This window comes from Mastomys coucha, unplaced genomic scaffold (assembly GCF_008632895.1).
Source record: "Mastomys coucha isolate ucsf_1 unplaced genomic scaffold, UCSF_Mcou_1 pScaffold6, whole genome shotgun sequence".
Classification (NCBI taxonomy): Eukaryota; Metazoa; Chordata; class Mammalia; order Rodentia; family Muridae; genus Mastomys; species Mastomys coucha.
The window spans coordinates 19,249,700-19,273,437 of NW_022196912.1; the positions used below are offsets into that span (position 1 = coordinate 19,249,700).

Consider the following 23,738-nt stretch of genomic DNA (forward strand, 5'->3'; position numbering starts at 1 on the left):
ATTTCTCGCTGCTTTTAAAAGTTTGACTCCCTCTAAGCTAATATTTGCATAGTTCTCTGACATTTACAAATGCAGTTCACATTAATTATCGTGTTTAATCTTAACATAACTCATAAGTACTATATTCTTGCCTCCAATTTGCAGATAAGGAAGTTGGTTTTCTGCCACCTAATGCTGAGTCCCTGGCTCTGAACAAGGTCTGTTAACTCCCCATGATGTCTTTCCATTCTACAAGCTGCAACTCCATTCAGATCCATAGCTAACTTTCAGTTCTTCTAGAAGGGTGATGATACTCCTACAATAACTTAGTATCTAAGAAGGGTTTGAGGGTCAGTTGAGTGAAGACAACTGGTTCTATAGCTCTACAGTTTTGCTCCCTTTCCCTCTTACTCCCCATCTCCTACACATTATTTTCGGAATGAAGAATACATCTTCCTTACTCTATTTGGAGAGTATTTAAACCAAAAGATGGGATCACAGGACAGTGTGTCATTATCACAGCAGTCCAAGTGGTTGGGGAACAGAAACCAGAGGCCATGATTTCAGAGGAGTCAAGGGGCACACAGCAGTGACTGCATAGAGGAATGGGAATAAAGAAAATAGTTTAATTTATTTTAATTAAAACTCATTTTAAATAAAAAATAATTAGGCCAACTTCACTACACAGATACAACAGAGAATTTGAAAGGAAATGATCTTTGGCTTTATGACACAAGCTAAAGTTAATGCAAAGCTAATGATATTTAAAATTCACATTAAATCATTTCTTTATTGCCATCTTAATTAAAATTTTTAAGAAAACAAAAGCTGATATTAATTATTATTACATAGGAGAGTCAAAATTCAACTACATTTACTAAATCTAAATTATTAAAAACACTATACAAGTATATATACAAGTATTTTCAAATATCTTTGTATAATATATCTCCTATACTACATCTCATGCTTGGAATGTTTTACATACAGATCATCACAACTAATTATATGTATATGTGTATATATATACATATATATAGCAAGTTTTATATATGTGATATATATAAATATATATATGTTATATATGTAACATATATATATATATAAAACCATGGAGTTACAGCAACATGTCCAAAAGTTGAATACTTAAAATTATTCTAGATATCATATGTCAGCCAGACTTTTCTCCTTGATGATGTGCCACAAAATAAATAGGTGTTGTAGATCATATGATCTCATTGGCTCTCCTCAGTTCTGCCATACCTGCATAATGCTAGCATAGATAAAAAGCAAATGAATAATCAGGGCTGTGTTCCAATAAAACTTTATTTGTAAATTCACCATAGCTTGCCAGTCTCTTCTATAGAGATTTCTTTGTACCAAGCCTGGGTTCTTGATAAGATGATGTCCCATCTATAAAACATTATCAAGACAGCTTGGACCACACTTCTCACCTGTGACCCAATGGTTTCCTGGAAGCATCGGCCAAGTTGTGTCTTAGCAGCCACAGGGTACACGTGTGGAATGACCTGCTGGTGGGAGTACGTGGAGTGGACCGTCTGGGTCTTCTGGACCGGAAGCCCTTGGTAAGATCCTTGGGCCTGGCCTGGTTGAGCTTCTTTCACTTTCGGACCTACTGGACCGTCAATTCTGGAAACCTGGTGTATCTGGACAGAAGCCTCGGGAGGATGTTTCACATGGATATTGACTATGTTGGGGGGAAATTTCACTACAAAGATCAGGAGGACAATATGTTAATCATGACTAATTAATAGGAAAGTCAGGATTTTTAAAACATGAAATGTATTTTATACAAACACACCTACCAGTAAACTCCACACAGGACAACATATACAAAGTATCTTTTTATGATATAGACATCAAAATTCTTGAGAATTTTGTACTCAAAATGACAAATTTATGCAGTTAAAGACAATCAAGCTGTGGACCGATAAGGTGGTGTAGCTGGTAAAGGTGTCTGCCACCAGTATGGTGACTTGAGTTTGATTCCCAGGACATACATGGTGGAAGGAGGGGACTGACCTCCATACATGCACTGCAGTGCACATGCAAGTGCGACCACACACACACACACACAGAGAATGACACAAATGATTATATAATGAAAAATTTAAGTAAAACTATAATATACAAATATTAAAGTATCTCAAAGTGATGTATTCGAAGACAAGAATATTATTTTAACTAGGATCACAAAATTATGAATTTATGATTTCTCTTACCATAGGTGAGTCCACCTTACCAAGTGGCAAATGGTTCTAAGAGATTAGTCACTTTTGTAAATTTCATAAATTTTCTTCTATAGAAACTTCTACTGTATAATTTTAGGGCTTAAAAGTAGAGATCCAGTTTCACAAAGCATGCTTCTTTTATCTGTTTGTTTTACATATCTCATATAGATACACACTTGAATGCTTTCTGGTATCATATTAATGTGCATATTTTATATGTGTAACAAGACTGCCTTTCTACCCTTTCAAAGAAATTTTCAAACAAAAAGTTCATCTTTTGACACAAACATTCAGAGCTTAAAGAGTAGGATCCAGTAACACTTCACTGACCCCCTTTTAAAGTCGTATATTTCTAAGGATGCCAGCTTTGAAAGAATGAATTAGTCACAGAAGGTTTGAGCTCCAAGTGACCTACTTTGCCTTCCCTTACGGATGGACAGACTGAAGCCCAGTGAAACTAAGTGATTGTAGTACTCAAACCAAGTATCTGTCAGCTACAGAATTCATTATCAGGTATTGTGTGGCCCATGGTTTATTGCTGCTGTCAGGGCCTGACCCTGACCTTGTTCCTGTTTCTGTTTCTGACCTGGCATACCCATCACTCCATGGTGCTAGGAGTCCCAGAAAAGCAGGCACTTCTTGTGGCTATCTTATTTTCCAGAAGTCAGTTCACTGTAGCCAAGACAGTCCTACAGCCACATAGGTGGGCCCACATCTGATCTCTACTGCCATTATTCAGGTCACAGATCCACACACTCCTTTCTGTTTCAAACCCAGCCCTCCCTACCTGCAGAGACTTCTCTGTGGGTCTGACCAGGTGACAGAAGACTGAGTAATGAGCAAGATGAGGATGAAAAGCTTACCTTTGACCCCTTGCTGGCTGGTCATGGTTAGAGGCAAGGTGTGTGTGGAGTGGATGACGTGACTCCCCAATGCCTTGCCTGGCTGCTGGGTGTGCTGGTAGAGTTTAGGCATACTGGCACCAAGGACAGGGATCTGGCAAAGCTTTCCTGTGAAATTTGGAGGGCACTGACATTTGTCCCTTGAACTGCACTGGCCACCATTCATACACGGAAGATGGCAAATTACTGAAAAGGAAAAAGAGACAATGTGGAAAGCTGGTTAGTTTCCCAAAGGCTAAGTAGCAATCAGCTGGCCCCCTCCCCCCACACCCAAACACGCATTCTATTACAGACATTCTGTTTCTTCTTGCACGAACAAGAAAGGCCCTTCAGCTCCATTTCTTTCTAGCTTTTGTGTTCTTTAAATGGCGTCCTCCATGACTACATTAGCCAGAATTTTTCCTCACTTCCCAATATAACCAGAAGATACTTTGGGACATCACATACTTTCTTTTTCCTCTACAGAATCCTGTCTCCCTAGGACCACTAATGGTCTCTCTGTCACTCCATCTGACAGGCAGAGATTCCAGTCCCCCCTAGGTTACTATGGCATCTCATTCCTGTTTCCTTCCCTATTCCATCTACACATTCTTTGCAGAAGCTCTCCTTTGGTTGTCCTTCAAACACTGCTGCACACTGTGCTCTGGTTCTAAAATCTTCTTGACCAGCTCCACACACTCTGCTATGATTTCATCATATCCTCAAGCGTGGCATTTCTGTTAAAGCTTGATGCTAAACTTCAAACTGTCTACAGCTGCTTAACTCCATGTACTCATCCCATACACACCTGGCCACCCTCCAAACTCAAACCATCTATAGTTGTAATCCCTCTCCTTTCTAACAGCCCCAGACCCGTGCTCTTTTGCAAAATGTGGTGGTTTCTCCCTCACCTCACTAATTCAACATCCATTCTAGAATTCTTCTCTTTCAATCATTCAGAGCCCTGCTCCCTCTGCAACCTCATCACTTGTGAGCCAGCACCATCTCTTACAATGCAGCCCACTGAACTTTATTCAGAACAGACAAACTTGCTATGGACTCCTCTGCCTGGAATACCTCCCACTCAGCTCTGTTCAGCAGACAGACTTCCTGCATGCCTTTTAGACCCTGTTCCACTCTTAGCTCTCTGAGCACACCTTGCCTCTGCTTCCTCAGAAGCACAGTCATCTGACTACACACACACACACACACACACACACACACACACACACACACACACACATATCCCTCACTAACATTCTGTGAGGTCAGAGAATCAGTCCTGTTTAATTCTACCCCTCACGCATAGCTCAGAATCTAGCAGAAACTTTTCAAGTCTGAAAACATAAAGAAAAAGATAAACATAAACACAAAGAAAGCCTAATAAAGTTCTGTGCCTCCCATTTTGTTAAATACTTTCCTTAGTTTCTAAAGAAGGGTTAGTTAGCCTTTACCCTTCAACAGTTTTACAGCTAGTCGGTGACATTAAATGATGTGGCATAACTAAGGCCACAAAGAAGCAATGACTGTCAAAATGAATACAATCCTTTGGAACTTCAGAAATAACTGAAAAAGCACTTCTCAAAATACAGAACTGGGGTGAAATCTTTAGGACTGGGCAAAGCTGACAGACAGTACACTCTAGAGAGGCTATCTGTGTAAAGGAAGAGGTAGCTAGCTCATCTGGAGAAGAGTGAGTCAATGCATCTTGTTAAAAGCCAGGCTTTGAGAGGAACAGAAGGGATCAGGCAATCAGCTGGAATGTGAAGGCTTACATCAGACCAAGGGGTTATTAAAGACATGGTATGGGGTTTGGATTTTACTCAGTAATGGACAAGTTATCCCGAGGCTTGAAGAAGAGGATTAGCAAGGTTGCTAGCATGTTCCAGAAAGGTCGCTTTGCCGATGTATTCAGGATTAGTTGAATGGAGAAGTGACAATTGCTGGGAGGCAGAGTGTGGAAACTGTCAGAGTAACTGAGGAGCAGGCTGAAAACAGGGCTCAGAGTGAGGGCAGCAAGCATGGAAAGGAATCTGAGGTAACAAATGCTGCTGGGAGGATCAGCAGGATGAACGTGGAAGAGGAAAGAGCTGGAAAACACTACCAGGCCACTGCCCAGAAACCGTGTTCTAGCCCTGTGTTTCAGATCAAGTCAAACAATTGGGATCTGGAGAACCCCTGAGCTTCTACTGGCATCCCATCTACTCTGAGAAATCTCAGGTTACAAAAAGACCTAATGACTCCAGCAAAGCCAGTAACCTTGTAAATCCCAGTCCAATTCTACCTTTAATTTCAAACCCATGATTTGGCTCAGCTAATGAGCTCAATGTACCCTGGGTAACAGTAAAGAGAGTCAGTTCAATATTTAAATATACGAATATGTTATGCAAATGTCACATGAATAATTCATCACTAGAACGCAGGCACTCGTTCCTTGTATCTTGCAGGGACTGTATTGACCATAGTACCTTCAACAGCTACCTCAAATGTAAACTTGGACACTATCTCCATCCACCAATCACTTCAATAATGGCAGGTGGGTATCACAAGCAGTGACTAACCCCATCACTCCTTTCAAGTTCTGCTGATGAGTGGGTCTTGTGCATCTCTTAGTTGGAGCACAGACCTCAAGGCAGGTAGTCCTGCTGCTTCCTAATCCCAGAGCAATAAAATGATGGAATGCTTAACCAAAGTAGATCTTCAAAAGATGGCCCAGATGGCAAGGAAGCGACTGTGGCACTCTGAGAAGAACTGCCCAGTGCACAGTCAAATGCAGTACTACTTTGAGTTTCCTTCCAAACGTGCAGTTCCTCCTCATGTGGTGATCCCCAACCATAAAATTATTTTCATTATTACTTCCTAAGTTAATTTTGCTACTGTGTGTGAATCATAATGTAAATGTTTGATATGTAGGATGCCCTAAGGCAACCCCTGTGAAAGAGTTGGTTGATCCCCCAAAGTGGTCACATCCCACAGATTAGGTTGCCTAGAGAACAGGAAGGAGATTCTATGTCATAAGTTAGACAATGAGAGAAAAATAAAACATGCTATCACTGCTCTTGACTAGTTTCAGTCAAAGAAATAAAACATTTAAATTCTTCATGTTTCCAACATTTTGAATTATAGACTAGTTTAAAAAGAAAGAAGAAAAAACAAATGGACATTAGCATTAGTGCTTTGTTTTTGTTACTTTATTTACTTACTCCCTCCCCTTTGACATTTTGACACACACACACACACACACACACACACACACACACACACACACCATTTCAAAGCTGAGCAGCTTGATGTCTACTTATCTGCAAAGTAAAGGCAGGCAGTGGTGGCGCACACCATTAATCCCAGCACTTAGTGGGCAGAGGTAAGCAGATTCAAGACCAGCCTGGTCCACATAGCAAGTTCTAGCCCATCTAAGGGCTACATAGTGAGACCCTTTCTAAGTATGTAAGAAAATAAATAAATAAATAAATAATATTGGTAAGATATGCAAAGTGATAATTACCAATAATTCATAGAAATAACCACCTTCTAAAGAAAAATTAGCCAGTTGACTTTTATTAGCTATTTCTTACTAGAAATATGCTAATAGACCCTGAAACCTGATGTGGGCTTAGTTCCTCTAAGTCCTTTTGCTCCAGAGATGACTTCCCTACAACTGTCCTAGGGGCTGTGCTAGCCTAAGAGAATACAACAGTCATGCATGAACCCCAATAACCTTGTCCCCAGTCATCAGAGAAACGGCTTCTGCCTGGTTTGTTTTCACCACTAAAAGGTCACTATTTATAAACCACTCACAAATGAGGAACAAGATATGTATTCTCTTGTTCCAGTGCTTTCTAAAGTCTCAGTGACAGCATGGAAAGCCCCTTGGCTCATCTCAGTAACTTCAGATTGAGCTTTTTGCCAGAGACAATCCTGCTACACTGACATTGTCTTTTATATATTCAAAACAAAACAAAACCTAGAATCAAGGTACAGACTGTAGGATTTAGTGATGAATAGTTTCTTTCTGTTTCAATGTCCATACCATTCTCTAAGCATCACTGAGAGATCCCTCATCTATGCCACCAACGTTCCATAAAGCCTCCTCAGGACATGAAGAAGAACAGCAATGAGTTATCCTGTAGGTTGGCTGGGAAAGTCTGTGGTATGCTGGTTGTAATTCGAGTTACGGTCCATATATTTTGGAAAATTTAACTAGGAGGTACAACAGAGAACACATCCTTGAGGAGTGCCATAACCATGTCGGAGTGATATTTTGCTGGTCACCGCTGTAATTCACCACATTGCATCATATAGTCACCAGAGAACTGTTGCAATAACAGGAGGCATGTGGACCATCATCCTGTTATTCCAGAAAGTGTAATTTCATGACAACGTCTCGAAGCATCTCATGATGCTACTATAAAAGGCCAAAAGGAGCCAAAGGATCCTGTTTGGAAGAACAAGTCAGAGGTTTTAAACATATCAAGTGATTCAGATGCATTCCATCAGTCACTGTGCTCTGGAAAACAAGTCGTGGCACTCAGAAACTTGGGAGGACAGAATTTTCACATTCTACATTGCAAATTGGAACTGGATTTAAATAACAATCACTAAGGGCTTGAGTTCAAATATGAAGGAGACATGTTCTAAAACTCTGGGTCATAGTTATAGCCTTTCTCTTTCTTTCCGGTTATCCCAGTTGACTATAAAAACGCCCGAGCTGCTCACTCCTGAACGGTGCTCTCATAGTGTTCTGAACCACCCTGCAGCCAAAAACTATGGCTGCCCAGGACTTTCTGAGACAGCAGATAGACTATTCCTTATGGTGCCAAAGGTGGGACAGAAAAAACCCTCCATCTGAGGAAGGCCTACACTTACCAAGCACAGAATATGTACATGCATGGCATTGGGGAATAGCTACTTTAACTATTTCAGCTTTGCCAATTATCTTTGATTAGAAGAATAACTTTCTCTTAGAGGACCTCAGCTTGTTTCTCCATATGCTCTCTTGAGACCCCACAGGCAGCAACATTTTTAGAAAGCAAAAGTTTTATCGTCTGATTTCTCCTCTGTTTCAGTCAAAAGATGGATTGATATTGTAGCTATGTGAAGAGTTTAGATAACAACTATGTAGCATAATGATTGACAACGGAGCTAGAAATGTAGCTCTGTGGGCAAACACTTGGGTAACATTGACAAAGGCCTGGGTTACCTACCCAACACTATAAACACACACATTCAAACACACACAATACCTCCCTCAATCTCTCTCCCTTTTCTTTTCTTTTCTATTTTTTTTGGGGGGCTACCTACAGATCCTAAGAAACTAAAGATACCAGTGTGCCTTCCTTTTAAGTTAGTATGCTTCACTGTCCAAAGAAGAACTAACAGAGCTGAGAGTCAAGGGGATGCCTTGATGGTTGCCTTCATATGAATTCAGAAGAGAAGAACCGACGAGGCTGCCTTCTTAAACATGATCAAGGACAGTAGTATGTAACTGGCGTCTCCTACTGGAACAGAGGCACAGTTTGCTTGGAAATTGCTTACTGGGAGCTCTTAATTATCTGCTGGCTTTTACTGACTAAAAAAAATCCATTTAAAGGGGATAGGAGATAGGGTGATCTGGCCTCACCTGCCCAAGGAAGTGAAAGGAAGCTAAATTTTAAAAGGAAAAGAATCCAGTATTATGAAAAGTCCCTCATGGAGTGTTTACAGGGCAATTACATGAGCTAAAGTCTTTTGGTGGAAGAGCTTAGAAAAGCCCTGAGCCTGGAAAGAGGCAGAAAACAAGGAAATGCCAGACAAAGTCTGCTGAAGAGAGAGACGGGGCTGTTTCCATTGCTGTCCACAAGGATGTGAGGCAAACTATATAAGCAGAAGAAAAGTAAAATATAAACTAAAAGTTTGCACCAGAGGAGAAAAGCTGTGGAGACCAAACCAAGGAAAACCATGGAACAAGGTTAAGGAAGCTAGGGATGCTGGGGTCCTGTATTCCATAGCCTCTGCACTCTGGGGATCTGGCCTTGAATCCCTGAGCCTCATTATATTTCATTTGTGTGTGTGTGTGTGTGTGTGTGTGTGTGTGCAGGATCATGTATATATAGTAACCAGAGGACATTTTTAGGTGTTATTCCCTGGGTATCATCCAGTTTATTTTATTTTGCTTTTTATTTTATTTTTTATAGTCTTTCACTGGCCTGGAACCCACTTGTCAAGTCGGTTAATCTGGCTGGCTGATAAGACACAGGGGACAGCCCATCTCTACTCTTTGATGCTGGAGTTACAAGGGCATGTCTCCTACCTCACTTTTTTAATGAGGTTTAGGGATTAAACTTAAATCCTTGTGTTTACATGACAAGTACTTTTCTGACTATGCCATCTCTCCCCAGTTCCTTTTCTTAAAAGTTTAAATGAATACATTGGGCAGCAGAGTCGAGTTAAATTTTCTGAAAATTTATAGCTCATTGAACATATAACCATTCTAAAGGAAGGGGAACATTTTCATTACGTGAAATAGGATGCTAATATATTCTATAGGACATGATAAAGGGGGAAAACAGTTCCAAAGAGACTCTAGGACAAAGGAAAACATGTCAACTGACGTTAAACCCAGACCACATGCACCTTCTTTTTGTAAAAGGCACACACATTTCTTAGATACCAGAGGTGAAAATACAGACCTAATTCCATTGTTTATAGATTAAAAAAATTGTTTGCACTTTAAGAGGACTAAGGAACTTCACAAATATTTATAGTAATCAGTTGGTTTAAAACTCTAGGCAGAGAGGTAACTTTTCACATCATGTAAAATCATGCTGGAGGCTTGAAACGGTGGGAGGAAGAGGTAAGTAACAAGAGGTTCTTCTATAGACTCACAGCATCCGACCCTCAGCATGCCACCCACAGCATCCCACCCTCAGCATCCCACCACAGTACCCACCCTCAGCATCCCACCCTCAGCATCCCACCCTCAGCATCCCACTACAGTACTCACATTAAACAGGATACCAAGAGCCATATAATCAATACAGCTTTAAAAATAGATTTACATCATTGGTGCAGTTCACCTTCTCAAATAGAACACATTTTTTATTTATCTGCTTTTAAACCTCAGGTGGTCACCTTCATTCCCTCTCCTCCAATCAGATACCCAGATGGAGTGGACACTGCACCCATGGTAAGGTAAATATGGACTTTAACAAAGACAAAATATCAATGAATACAAACAAGAATCCCATCAATACTGCCCATTTTTAATTCTGGTGAGCACTAGTCAAGGCTTTTCTCCTGTATTATGTTTATAGCCAGGAGACAGTAAGTGCCATCATACATGCCAAAGCTTCCAGTATGGGAAGGGACCATCCATCATCTCAGCTTTGTTTATGATTCCCTCTTCATTTATCATCAACCTTGCCACCACTGTGAGCTATCTCACTTCATCTGGATTTATACTTTGCATACCCCAAGGAACTCGGTGGATGGGTCCAAGCCCCAAATTCCACTTCACAGTTTTCACTGTACATAACACTACAGAGGCATCTACTACTTCCCAAATCTCGTCTTTTTTTTTTTTTAATTCCTTATCTGTAGTCATTCTGGCAAACTGTACAAGATGGTAAATACAGCAGATCCCGGATGCCCCAAGCGAGAGTCATCCGTTGTCAACAATCTTTACAGACCAAGGCAAATGCTCTCTCCTTGAGGATTATCATGTCTCCATCTGCAAATGAGATGCCAGATGGTAAGATGTCGCATTTGCCTTCAATTCTTGAAATTCTGGTTCTCAGAACTCCAACCAGATGAGGAAATGAAGTAAGATACAAATGTCTCCATCTCGTCAAATGTGGCTGACGGTGTTTAAATTTTAAAATCTGACATGGGGACACTATACATCCTTCTAACCACCATTCCTGTTCAAGGAGCTAGATATCACCTGTTAAGTGGTAGATGCTGACTGGAGTCCAAGTTTCACTACTTGGGGGAAGAACATGGGTATGTCAAGCTGAAAAATGACAACCTGCCCTGTAATGAGTGAGAGATTTCATAAAGACAATCCCGGTCCTTGTGTGTGCAGGCCAACTTAGCAGGGCGTCATTGTGGCTATCTAAAGAGGCGTGTTGCCATTCCAGTCACAGTGGCCTGGCATTTTCTGTAATGTGTTTGCAAACAGCTTTCTCAGAAACCCAGTAATACCACTTAGGCCAAGGCTATAGACAATAGTATTAAGGGGAAGCTTCAACCCTTTTAAAATTTGCCTCTGTGATCTCCAAAGTTTGCAAATCTTTCCAAATAAAAAGCTCATATGCCCACTAAGCTCTTTATTAATATCTTCTTGAGATTTATTTATTCCTGAGTCTCAGGAAAGGAATTGAGATAGACCTAGATTTAGAATTTTTGAATACTTTCAGAGTCAAAAATCTCAACAAACATATCTAACTTAACGGCACAGCATTGCAATAAAACCCTTTGATATCGTACTCAAGGCAAATTCCTGTAGATGTTAAATTTGGGTATACGTATAGACCCAGAAAATGAAAACATTCATTAGAGAAGGGATGAGGATGCTAAATCACAAAGGACCCTGGAGGCATCTGCAGCTGTGAGTAAGGTATCTCACATGATTTCTGTACATTGTTTGTCAACCTGCCTCCTACTCTGATTATGTGGTCCCTGTTCCCCCCACTGTCACTTGAATGTGTAGAGAAGACATCACAATGCTTCCATCACATTCTTCCATGCTCCATGGCACATAGGAACTAAGTAAACACTGATTAGCAAAGACTGATTAGCATTCTCATGAAGACTTCCTGGGGATGTTAGGTGAAAAAAAAATGCATCTTGTACATCTCTGTGCCTCTTTTAATAGTTCTCTCTTTACCAGCTGCTATGTCTGGAGGTTTGTTCTCTCCAAAACTCATACCAAAATGTAATCTCCCAAGTGATGTTAGAGGTGTTTGGAGAGGAGTCCTTGAGAAATGATGGGCAGTTTCTACAGGTAAAAGGCTATCTCCAGGGGAAGGCTCTTGCAATTCTGATGGTAAACAAACTGTCACTGGATGCATCTTAAAACCCTCTTCTCTGCTTCATAGAAGGAGTTAACAGTTACTAAAGGAAGTGATTCTAACCAGTGGAGCTGCATAGACAAGATTCCTGGGCTGTTGAGCTGCCTGTGAACTGTGCAGAGTGTGTGAAGGCTGCCGCCTTTATGAGTTGGAGTGATGCAGCTACTTTTCTTGAGTCACCCCTGCTGCTGTGAGTAACACCTAATACTCATCATGTCAGTGATCCAAACCTAATACTCATTGGTTCACCAAGTTGGACTTTGGTGCAATCGCTATTTTGGTCTGTCGTGGTCTCCCTTTTGAGGGCGCATAGGTGCATAGGTGCATAGTGTGTCCACGTGTGCTTGTGTGCACACGCATGTGTTCTTTTTCCAGGAAAAGTCTGTCATACAATGGGAGACAACTAAGGTAGGCGGCAGTGAAGAGGATGCGAGGCTCGGGACTATTTTAGTGGCTTTGTAAAAAAGAGAGAGTTCTAAGTTAGCAAGCTCTGTGCTGCCTCAGGACCACAGCAGGTCCCAAGAAAGAAAGTCCTCACCAGAAGGCAGCCAGAAGCAATGTCACGCTCTTAGACTTCCAAAACCAAGAACTAAACAGATCTATTTTCTTTTTAAACTACCCCAACTATGATATTCAGTTACAGCACCAGAAAAATGCACTAAGGAATCTGCACATACTAAGAAGAACAAATGGTTTTCCAAGTGAGCCCTTATAGTCCTTGGTTTCCACAGAAGCATAGTGGTGAGAGTCAAGGACAATGTAGCAAGGAATGAACCTCTTGCTGCAGAGTAGACAGGCAGCATTGCCATGGCTACAGAAGGCACCTTTGTGTATTATTGGTCCCTTGCCGTTCCCTTGAGTTCTGCTGAAGTGAGACGGGAAGGCTAGAAGCCCCACAAGGTTTTTCACTTAATGAATGTTTATTGTCTGTCTACCATGAGTCAAACACTGTTCTAACACTTGGCAAAGCCAGCAGACAGAAATAGACAAAGCTCTCAGCCCTCTGGCACTTACTGTCTGCCATCTTTGAGATGCTCTAAGGAGCCCTGCTGCTCTGGGGCCCCAAAGTCAAAGATCCAGACAGGGATGAAGAAGGGAAGAAGCAACAAGTCACCAAATATTCACCCCAGCACTTTGTGGAGTATGAGAGACTCAGGAGCGACATACAGCGTGTTCTGGGGAAGGACTTCTTTGGGGGAAACATTGGACCTGGGAGGGTCTAACCAGAAGATCTGGGTGGGTGCATGTGTGAGTATAGTTCACCAGCACAGAGTAGAAGATGAGGAACAGCCATTGGAGACCTCAGAATAACTTTAAGGGGGTGTAGAGGGGACGAAGATACGTAAGGACTAAGGCATAATTTATTTGGACAAATTTTATTATAGCATCCATAACTCACAAGCTAGTATCACCTAGAGAGATGCCCAAGTGAGGGCTATAATGCACACAGTGTGTGTTTGCATCACTGCATACAAACTCTTTATACTGTTCATTATTACATAGTTATACATATCCTAAAGAATCCGTATGTTAGTATCTATATAATAGTCCAAGTAGACAAAATATAGTTTATATAACTGTTCCTCTATTACTTGTTTAGTATTCATGCATTTTCTTTTTAACTATTACAGAGACAGTTTCAGGGAACATTCTCAAGAATACAATGTTACTCTTAGTAATTATAACTTCATGCATTCAAATAATGCTTGTTAGATGCTTAGCGTACTCTAAGTGACAGGCTAGGAGACACAGTGAACAAGCAAACACATGGGATTTTGTTAGTGAAATGTAACTGTCTCATCACGGGGGAGAAGAGGGTATAGACATGAACCGAATCCTTAATAATGACAGGACCTTAAGCAGGTTGTTTAACACTTGTCTGTCCCATGTATTCACCTGTAAAGCACCAATAGTCACATGCAGTTCATGTAGTTGTCACATGGCTTGAATGGATTTATACCTACTGAAAGTATGTAAAACTTAGCCCACCAGACAGTCCACCAAGATTAGCCATTATCAATAACTTCATGGCTATTATGGAAAGTGCAATGGAAATACAGGGAATGGGGAAAACAAGGCAGCATACTGGCAAGGGAAGAATATAGCAAACCTACAGCTAGCTGAACCATGTGACATAAAGCCTGCAGTTCCACCGACCAGCCTTTTGGAATCTAGTGCAGGGCTATTTAACTTCTGGGGGATCGGCTGGTAAATTCCATAAAGGGGATGCCAATTGCATATACTTCACAGTTAGCTTAGAGAATGAGAAATGTTGAGACATGTCTCACTACATGGCCAGAACTGGCTCTGAACTTTCCACCCTCCTGCCTCTGCCTCCTGAGTACTAGGACCATGGGTGTAACCCTCAGGAGGGCCACATTACCCACAACCTGCTTAGAAATCTCTGGGTTTTCTCTGAGATTACTTTCACAATGGTTTGCATGGATAGAAGTACTTAAGATTTTATTTGTTCTATTGATGAAAATATTCTTGTCAGTCTAGTTCCTGTTCATTTTTGGTTTACTTTGGCACACAATTTTAATTTATTTGCTGTTTTTTTTACACAGATAACTTTTTATGTGCTTTTTTTCTACATCTTATTGTTTCAATCCCTAAAGGCCTATCATTCCTCTAAGCATCCGAGATGTCACCTACTTCATCCTAACACTATTTTTTTTTAAAATCTTTCTTCTTTAGTTTATTTAACTTATGCTCTTAGTGATAGGGAGATCAGTAAGGTCCACCCTGCGCAGGACAGCAGACAGCGTGGACTTCCACAACCTTTCCTCCCCAAGCCTCTGAATAAAGTGTTGAACAACAATAACAACAAAATTTAACATTCCATCTGAAGGCTTTATCCTGTATATAAATACAGATTATAACTCTTTTTGCTGCAAATTGTCCTCTAACTATCTTGATATTGGCTATTAAATAAAACTTCCTTTCTCATGTTTTAAAGATAAGTGGTTACATTGGATAGAAAGCTTCCAAGGACAGATGAAGACATAACAGAGCAGAAAAGGGAAAACTTGGCAGCTCAAGGTGAAGTCAGGAATGGGAGATCAGAGGGAAAAAATGCAGGATAAAAAAAAAAATCACCAAGACCTATTCAGACAAACTCAAGAGCAGAGCAACATTCCCCAAGGGACATGAAAGGAGAAACACACTGGGTCGTAAAATGAAATGGGGTCTATAAAATTCACTCTGGAAGCCAAAAGGAATAAATTCTGGGTGGACAATGTTTGGGAACCTCTACTATAAACAAAACTCTGCATGGCTGTCTGCAGCTCTCTCTTCCCACCCTGCATAGCCTGTTACTTTCCCAGACCCCCACTTCACTGTCTGCCACACTGGAGACATTTTCCTCTACTGCCCTTTCTTTCCATGGCTTTGAGTATACTGGACAGACAAAGGTCTAGCTTGAGGCTGTCTACACTTTTCAGAAGCAAAATGGGCTGAAAAATCAACTGAGAAGTCTTCTTTCATTATTATTATTTAGATATTGGTTACAACTTCAATTAGTAATAAACATTTTTTAGAGCTAAAGAGATGGCTCAGTGGTTAAGAGCACAAGTTGCTCTTCCAGAGGACTTGGATTTGATTCCCAGCACCAATGTGGCAGCTTACAACCATCTATAACTTCAGTTCCCAGGGATCCAACTCCCTCTTGTGGCCTCTGAGAGTATTGTATGCATATGGTTCTCAGACATACATGCAGGCAAAAAAAGCCCACATATATAAAATAGTAAAACTTAAATAAATAACATGGTATGTCTTCATAAGAGAAATGCAAGTCATAGGTAAAAAGAAGGGCTGTTCATAAATGTAAAACACTAACAATTTTCAGGACTACATCACAAGTCGCATTTCCACAGTGTGTTGGATTGGAAGAACATTTAATCCAGATTGGTATTGTCCTTGTTTCATTTCTGTTGCTCCCTTGAAGTGACTTATTCCAGGTCAAATCCCTCAGTGCAGGGAAGTCAGGGCAGCAATATCCACAGTCAAGCCTAGAGATAGATGAATGAATGAATGCAGGCTGCTGTCGAGCTAAACTTTTCTACTCTTACACAGTCTAGAACTCCAATCCAGAAAACAGTGCCACCCACGGTGGGCCACACCTTCTCTCTTACCAATAAATACCATCTAAACAGTCCCTCTCCTGCCAATGGGATCTAGATAATCGCGCATCAAGATGGTCTTCTCAGGTGATACTAGACTGTGTCAATTCCGCAATTGAAACTTAGCATCCTCTTTCCCAACACCCATCTACTTAGTCACTATGCACAGAGATTGACGAAAGTGTCCAGCAGGCTGAAAAAGGATCTGGAGAGACAGCCAACTCATGAAGTGAAGGGGGTTCCCAAATGGTTCCTAGTGTGCTAACTCCTGTGATTCTGGCATCTGTATGAAATACCATCAAACACACCTATTCCTTGTTTATTTCACATTCTCTACAACCACCAACCAGCAGAAGAGCTGTTCCCTGCCTCAAGACAGAAGTGCCCATCCTAATCAGGTTCTTCCTTCCTGCCCCATTTTGTCTCCTGCTCTTCCCACCATGTTCTGTTTAACCCTAGTCATCCTCAACACCTAGTCTTTTCTCCTGAGCCACACTCATATGGCACTAAACATACTCTTTCCTCTTCCTCTTCAACCCAACCTTCTATATCAGCATCCTCAATAAGGTTTGGTTTTTGGGTTTTTTGTTTTGTTTTGTTTTGTTTTGTTTTTGTTTTTGACTGTCAGGTCAAAGCTGGCACCTGCCAAATATTCTTAGAGCATCCCAGTTGTCTGTAATTCCCAGAGTCAACAGGTTAACTGTCTGAGTAGATGTCAGTCTCCTCCAAATGATCCTGACTCCAAGAGCATAAGATACGGTCTCTGGGACCAGGCCCTTGTTGGGGTTCACCCTAGAGCAAGATGCTTTGTGTATGGTAGCTGTCTCATCAGTGGATAGATGGGTGTTTTGCTATACATGCTATTTTCATTGGAAAACCTTCTGAATGGCAAACTGCAGATGCTATAATTTACGAAGGTCTTCACATTGTCTTTCACAGCTCTCAATCAGCAGCTAATTTGTATTAATGGTTCACTTTCACTGAGTTTTCCCAAGTCATTCGTCTTACTTTTCATAAAATCTTCTCTTTTTTTTTAAACAAACGTTGGTCAGTTTTGCAATTTTAGGTCAGTAGCAAAAAGAAGTGGCTCTTGACTAAAAACAAAAACAAAAACAAAAACTCAGATTTTAAAGGCAACATAAGTGAACTTGAGAGTGCCTGTTAGCTAGGAGCGATGCCCTGGGCATCAGTCTGCATATTTCTAATGGGGTGGTAGGCTTTGGTTAGTTTGGAAAGTTAGTTATGTGGCGGTAGTTTTAAATCTTCTGCTGTCCACTGCTTAACATCACACAACAGAACCTTCCAGAGTCAAATGTGAAATATCCTAAGGCCGCGTGATTTGTGCTTGTCTGATGAAATGAGCCAAGATGTCTGCTTCCATTCAGCTTTAGAAGCTTGCTTGATATGTCAAGTTCAGAGCATCCTAGCTCTTTCCTGAACCTGGCACATTCCACTAAATCAAGTCAATATGCATCACAACTGACTTCTAGAAGATGACCCCTTCTAATCCTCAGTATTGGTGGGAAAGTGTGTTTCTAATTAGGTCTCCTGTAACGAAGCTCAGACTAGACTCACTGACTTCTGCCATCCTGGTGTATACTCAAAAACTCAGGCACCACAATGAAACAATCACCAGACATCAAGATTTTGCACAGGATAGCAATTAGAAACATGGAAGGGAAGTCAATTAAAACCACTATCATTAATCAGGATTAGAAAAATTTCCAAATCCTTTGGCAACGTTCCTAAATAAACAACAACAACAACAAAATGAGTCAGAGAAACTACTTGGGTGTATGAGGGAGAATTCTAGAACCTGCCCCTAATACGACTTTTGTTTCTTTCTCCTTTCCTTTTATGGCTAAATTCTGAAGTTACAGCAACTATATAATAATGTGTTTAGGATTGAAATGTACATTCAATGAAATATACAATTCATATAATTTTTTTAAAAAACCTTACCAAGTTGGTTTTAATTTGAACTTATAATTTATAGCTTGTAATTTTATTTAAGTTGAATTATAGAAGATCTGACCCAAATAATAAGAAAAACTCAAAACTTGTATTCCTGTCTACTTTTGGAGTCTGTTGTGGCAGAGGTTGACCCTAAACTGAATTAGTAAGTGAGAAAGCAAGCAGCAAAGAAGGCTCAGGTTCCTCAGTTTCCTCCACAAAGCTCAATTCAAAGCACGAAACTTAGCAAGTCTACTCAGCCCTTTTGTTTTTTCCTTGAGACAGGTTCTAAAGCATCCAAGGCTGGACTTGGACCTCGATGTATAGCCAAGGATAACCTTGACCTGATTCTGATTCTCCTGAGTCCACATTCTAAGTGTTAAAATTTATAGATGACTTCCTTTATTTGGTACTGGGGATTGAACCAGGCCTCTGGGCCCACGCTCTTTTACTGGTTCAATTTCACATATTAACACTTCCCTGCCTTGGGCTAATACCCTTAAACACGCCTCTCGTGTGACTCCTGTTTTCTGGTCCATTACTTTCATCATGAAGGATATCCCCGCTGCTAAACAATATTAGTAGCCAACATCTCCAACTATAATAAAAACCACCCTTACTGTGGAGATTTTTCTTTTTACTGTACAATTTAAAAAGTAGGTTAGAAAATTCCCGTTCCAGAAGCCAAGAGGTGTCAGCCCTAGCCTTAGGTTGAGCTGGGTGGCCTTATGCTCTCTCAAGGGATTCTATGGAATTTAGGTTCCAATTGGTAAAATGATAGACTTGAGACACATGACTTCCTTCCCAGTGTTAAATTTTTACATCATATTTTAAAGAATACTCCTCATAAGCTTTAAAGCTTAGAGTTCTTCCCTGTCTTAGTGCCAGGCATCAACAGGACCGACTTCCACTGCTTCTCTCTTCAGGGTCGTGTCATTTGTTCTGTCCCATCGCTCTAATGCCTTTGTTTGAATGTACTGTTCTGTCCTCTGTGGACACAACAACCTCCTGGGAAGACATCCTACCACTTTTTTTTTTTACCCCATCAGAATTCCAGTTCTTACCCCACATAAATTCCAATGGAATTTATCTCCCCACACTATTCCCAACTTAGACTTCATGGCATACGCACTCAACATATACTCAATCAACTCATTTACCTATACACATTTTCTATGGCTCTCACCTAAAAGAGAGAAACAAATCATGTCTTCTCAATGGATTTGGGATTAGAGCTTGTGCCTTGGAAGGTCTGCAGTGAGAATGAAGGACTCCATTCACAGAGCAGTGTGTTCTTCGCCCAGTGTCGCCATCCTGACCAGATTCCTTCAATTACCTCCCAACCAGTTCTCCCCATTTTGATCTTTCTCACAAATGACAGACTATTAGTCGGAACTTCTTCGGATTCCTGCACTCTTGGTCAAGAGTCTACACCAGTGATTCTCAACCTGTGAGCGGTGACTTCCTTGGGGATCACATATCAGTTACTTACATTATGATTCACAACCATGGCACAATTACAGTTAGGAAGTAGCAACAAAAATAATTTTATAGTTGGGGTCACCACAACATAAGGTCACTAACTAAATGAGGTATTTAAGAGTCACAGCATTGGGAAGATTGAGAACCACTGGTCTATGCACGTCTCCTGGCTAGTTTCTAAACAAAGTAAAAAATAAACCCCTCCTCTTCTCAGGCCCGGTTTTGCCCCACCTCCCACATTCTGTGGCCCTCCTTTAAGAAGGGTCTTCTCAGTGAAGACTCTCATGGACCTCCAAGTACATTCACAAGTCTGTACAAAAAGAACTAAATTGAAATTGTACATGTAACTCAAGGATGCCTAAGTTCGTCCGCACAGAGTAACTCACAAGGGACATCTAATGGAACATCGACATGAGGAGCCAAAGAAATGTCAATGGTTTCAAAGGCACGTCGATGGTGTCAACTTTGCAGCCCTGCCACAGAGGCTAGGGGACCCAAAGATAAATATCCTTGAGAGTTATGTGCAGACCAGGAAGGAGTACTGTTAACAATATAGATTCTTAAGTTATTTTTATCCCAACCCACACCAAACTAAGAAGACTATCAATGCAGTAAGTGAAGTGGCAGTTTCAGTCAGCATCCTTGTGGCCTTTGACGTGGCTTCTGGTGCTTTCTCATGTGTGTAACAATGTTTGCTGTAGTCTTCATTCCTAAGTCTCAGGTTTACACACCTACGACTACACCCAGACTACCTTAAGAGCATCTGTATTCTCTGCATCCTTTTCACATCCTGACACAGTTATATCCAACATAAAATCTCTTGATACTTCCAATCCTTTAAGTCCAGAGGAACACTCTCAACTCTCCATATTAGCCATGGGCCAAATGACAGTAGATCCTGATGGAAGGTGGCAGATCTCTTCTGAGCCCCTCATACAATATTTAATTACTGGCTGATAATGTTCATTCCCATTTTTAATTTAAAAAAAAAGAATAAAGGAAATGGCAATGAAATTGGATTAATTCCATTCTTGAATACAGTGCTTCTCTCTTATCACTGGAAGGGGAATAGCTATGATGTGGAGAAACCCAGAGCTTATTCATAATCTTCATAATCTATTCACAAGTAATTTGTGACTTGTCTTCCAGCTGCCTGCAGACCAGTCAATCAACAGTCAAGCAAATGAAAGACAGTGAATCTAACTAGCCAAGTGTTTATATGCTACCACCATAGTCTACATTAGGACAGCTTAAACTTGAGGGAAGCACAGGGACAAAATCCCCAATTTCACCATTAGCATAAAATTGTTCAGAGTTCTAATTGAAATGGAAATTTCTGGGTTTCATAACCCAAACTTCTATGGAAAATGGTAAAACCAGAAATTGATAGAAATTTCCAAATAATTATTATATATATGGTCACAAAATCCACAGATTTCCTCAAGTGAAAAAAAAATCATTAAGGACTAATTTTTACTTTTTGCAGTGGTGTTTGATGACCATCTTTACAGCCATTTACTGATGTATAATTCTATGGATGCATTTATGAGCAAATGTAAATTTATTAAACAAGCCACAGCCACAAAAAGGAGACAGAACAATATTTCCAGTAAATGTTCTCTTGTGAGCCAGACAAAAGGCAGAAGTTATCTATAAGTGCCTGTCACTGTACTGCAAATGATAAGGCCACCAACTAAGTTCTGGAGGGGCTGTGTTTTTCAGGCCTCAGTAAAATTATCAGGGAATGCTAGAAAGCATGCTCCCTCTCAACAAGCCACCCCATGCTCACCTGAAAGAAGCTATTCAGAGGCCAGCACAGGGATGTAGAAAAAGCTGAATGAGTGCTGTCTAGAATAACCCAGGGAGCTCTTAGTCACAACCAAGTGATTCACAATTTCTTAGACAAATTGTCAATAAAAACTATCATGTGACTGTTTAGTCTAAAAGGGAGGTTATATTTTATGGTCAATATAAACTTCTTGAAGGTTTCTCCTTTCTTAGTTAATAAAATGCATTGACTGCTTGCACTCAATAGACTTAGGGCGTAAAATGATGGAAACAATCATGTATCTATTAAATGCTTTGCCGCCACAATGAATGCTATGCTTTCATCAACGTGACAATGTTCCATATGTATTCACAGCATGGGAGGAGAGCACAGTCAGCCATAGGAATAAATGGCTCTTTGACCTCTTTGTAAGGGAGAGGTGCAAAGCTTCAGATTTCTACTGTTTTCCAGCCACTGTATTCATGGCCTCCTTCTGCATTCCTGTGAAGGACAGCTTTTTACCCCTACTTACAGCAGATAACTGACATTCTGGGGTTCTTAACACTCTCTCAAAGCACACCATTAACACACAGTTGAGTGGAGGTTCAAAATCCACCATGCTGTCTCCAAAGCTGCACATTGTACCAGTGGCTCTGGGAAGGCAAAGAAAGGATGCAAAGGAATCCGTCTCCATAGAGACGGAAACTAGGGGAGCATCAGCTACACAGGGTAGATGCTCCTTCTCCTCTCAATAAAATGATTAACCTTTACAGCTCTCATTGGGCTTGAATGGACGCTCAACATGTGGTACTGGACAGCCTCTGAAAAAGCCAGTCCATGAAATAAAATCCAGTGTAAATCCTTAAGTTGAGGACCACAATAACCAATAAATAATAAAGAAGCAGAAATGATGGCTACTAACCATAAGGGCCAAATTCCTAACCACCAGGATTCTCATTTACACTATCTACTCAGTCTCAACAGAGTTGAAAAAGTCCACTTGTATGGCAACCAACCAGCCTATTCTTAATCCCTACATGCCCCCCTTTATTATTCCGATCATTATTACGGGAACAAAACAGAGCGGACTCGAGGCCTCATCTGTAAAAGCTTAGAAGTTTTCTAGAGAAAACCAAATTTACACAAGCCTTCAAGCTCTTGGGAGGGCCACCCAAGGACACTGACACAATCAATCAAAATATTGCCTTGGACACAGCATTGCCCTAACCACATGAATGACCCACTCGAAGTCATTCCAAGGCACTTGGATCCCATTAAGTTCAATTTCTTCTATTCTTCTCCCAACAATTAAAAGGGTAAGCCTCCTCAAGACCCTCATAAATTTACTCTCTGCAGCTACAGAAATGGAAATTGCCCATGACAGTTGTATTTTGTGGCTGGATTCTCTCTCCAGGTTGAGGCTCTATGTTACAGGCCTCGGATTTCTAGGCAAACGAAGTGTTACTTATTTCTCTGGATGAAGAGAAGCAGCTGGGAGAATGCTTAATAAATCTGTGAAGGGCACACACAATGTCCATGGTCAACTTGACTCTTTTCCTCCTACCTCAGAACCAAATTTATTTGGGGAAGATTTCTTTTTTGATGTTACCAGATTGCCACACAGCAAGACAGAATGACCCAAATGAGCTCTGACACCAAGATTCGAGGTAAGTCATCAGGGGCTACTAAATAAAAACATACTCACTGGAGTTCCTGGTGTGTATGTGTGTCTGTGTGTGTGTTTGCATACATGTGTGTATGAGTGTGTGTGCTCACATAAGTATGTGTACACATGTATGTGTGTACATATGTATGTATGAGTGTACATGTGGGTGTGTGTGAGTGTATGTGCATATATGTGTATGTATGTGTGCATGTGTGTATGGATGCTTGTGCGTGTGAATGTGTGTGTGTGTGTGTACTTGTTCATGCATGTTTATATATCAGGATGCCAGAGGTCAACCTTGAGTATCATCTTCCTCAATTGCTTTCTACCTTGATTTCTTGAAATACTATCTCTCATCCAACATGGAGCTGGGTGATTTAGTTAGATTGGCCAGGAACCCTAAGGATCCACCAGTCTCCAGAGTCCTGGATTAGACCTGGGTGAGATGCCCACGACCACACCCACTACCACATTCGGTCTTTCAGCTGGCACTGGAGATCTAGCTCAGGTTCTTGTGTGTGCACACCAAGCATTTTACCAAGTAAGCCACGTCCCAGCACTCCTGGATTGTTATCTTATTAAAGTT

At 40.8% G+C, this 23,738-nt stretch overlaps 1 protein-coding gene across 8 annotated transcripts in view; it reads right to left on the bottom strand.

Moving 5' to 3' along the window:
- Ltbp1 (latent transforming growth factor beta binding protein 1) overlaps positions 1–23,738 on the bottom strand; it is a 408,370-nt gene that overhangs the window by 172,212 nt on the left and 212,420 nt on the right. For all 8 annotated transcript variants that reach the window (XM_031357859.1, XM_031357857.1, XM_031357858.1 and 5 more), the window contains 2 exons: positions 3,095–3,319; positions 1,434–1,708 (listed from right to left, as the gene is read on the bottom strand). In XM_031357859.1, coding sequence (XP_031213719.1) covers positions 1,434–1,708; positions 3,095–3,319 — 500 coding nt within the window. The remainder of the gene's footprint in view (positions 1–1,433; positions 1,709–3,094; positions 3,320–23,738) is intronic.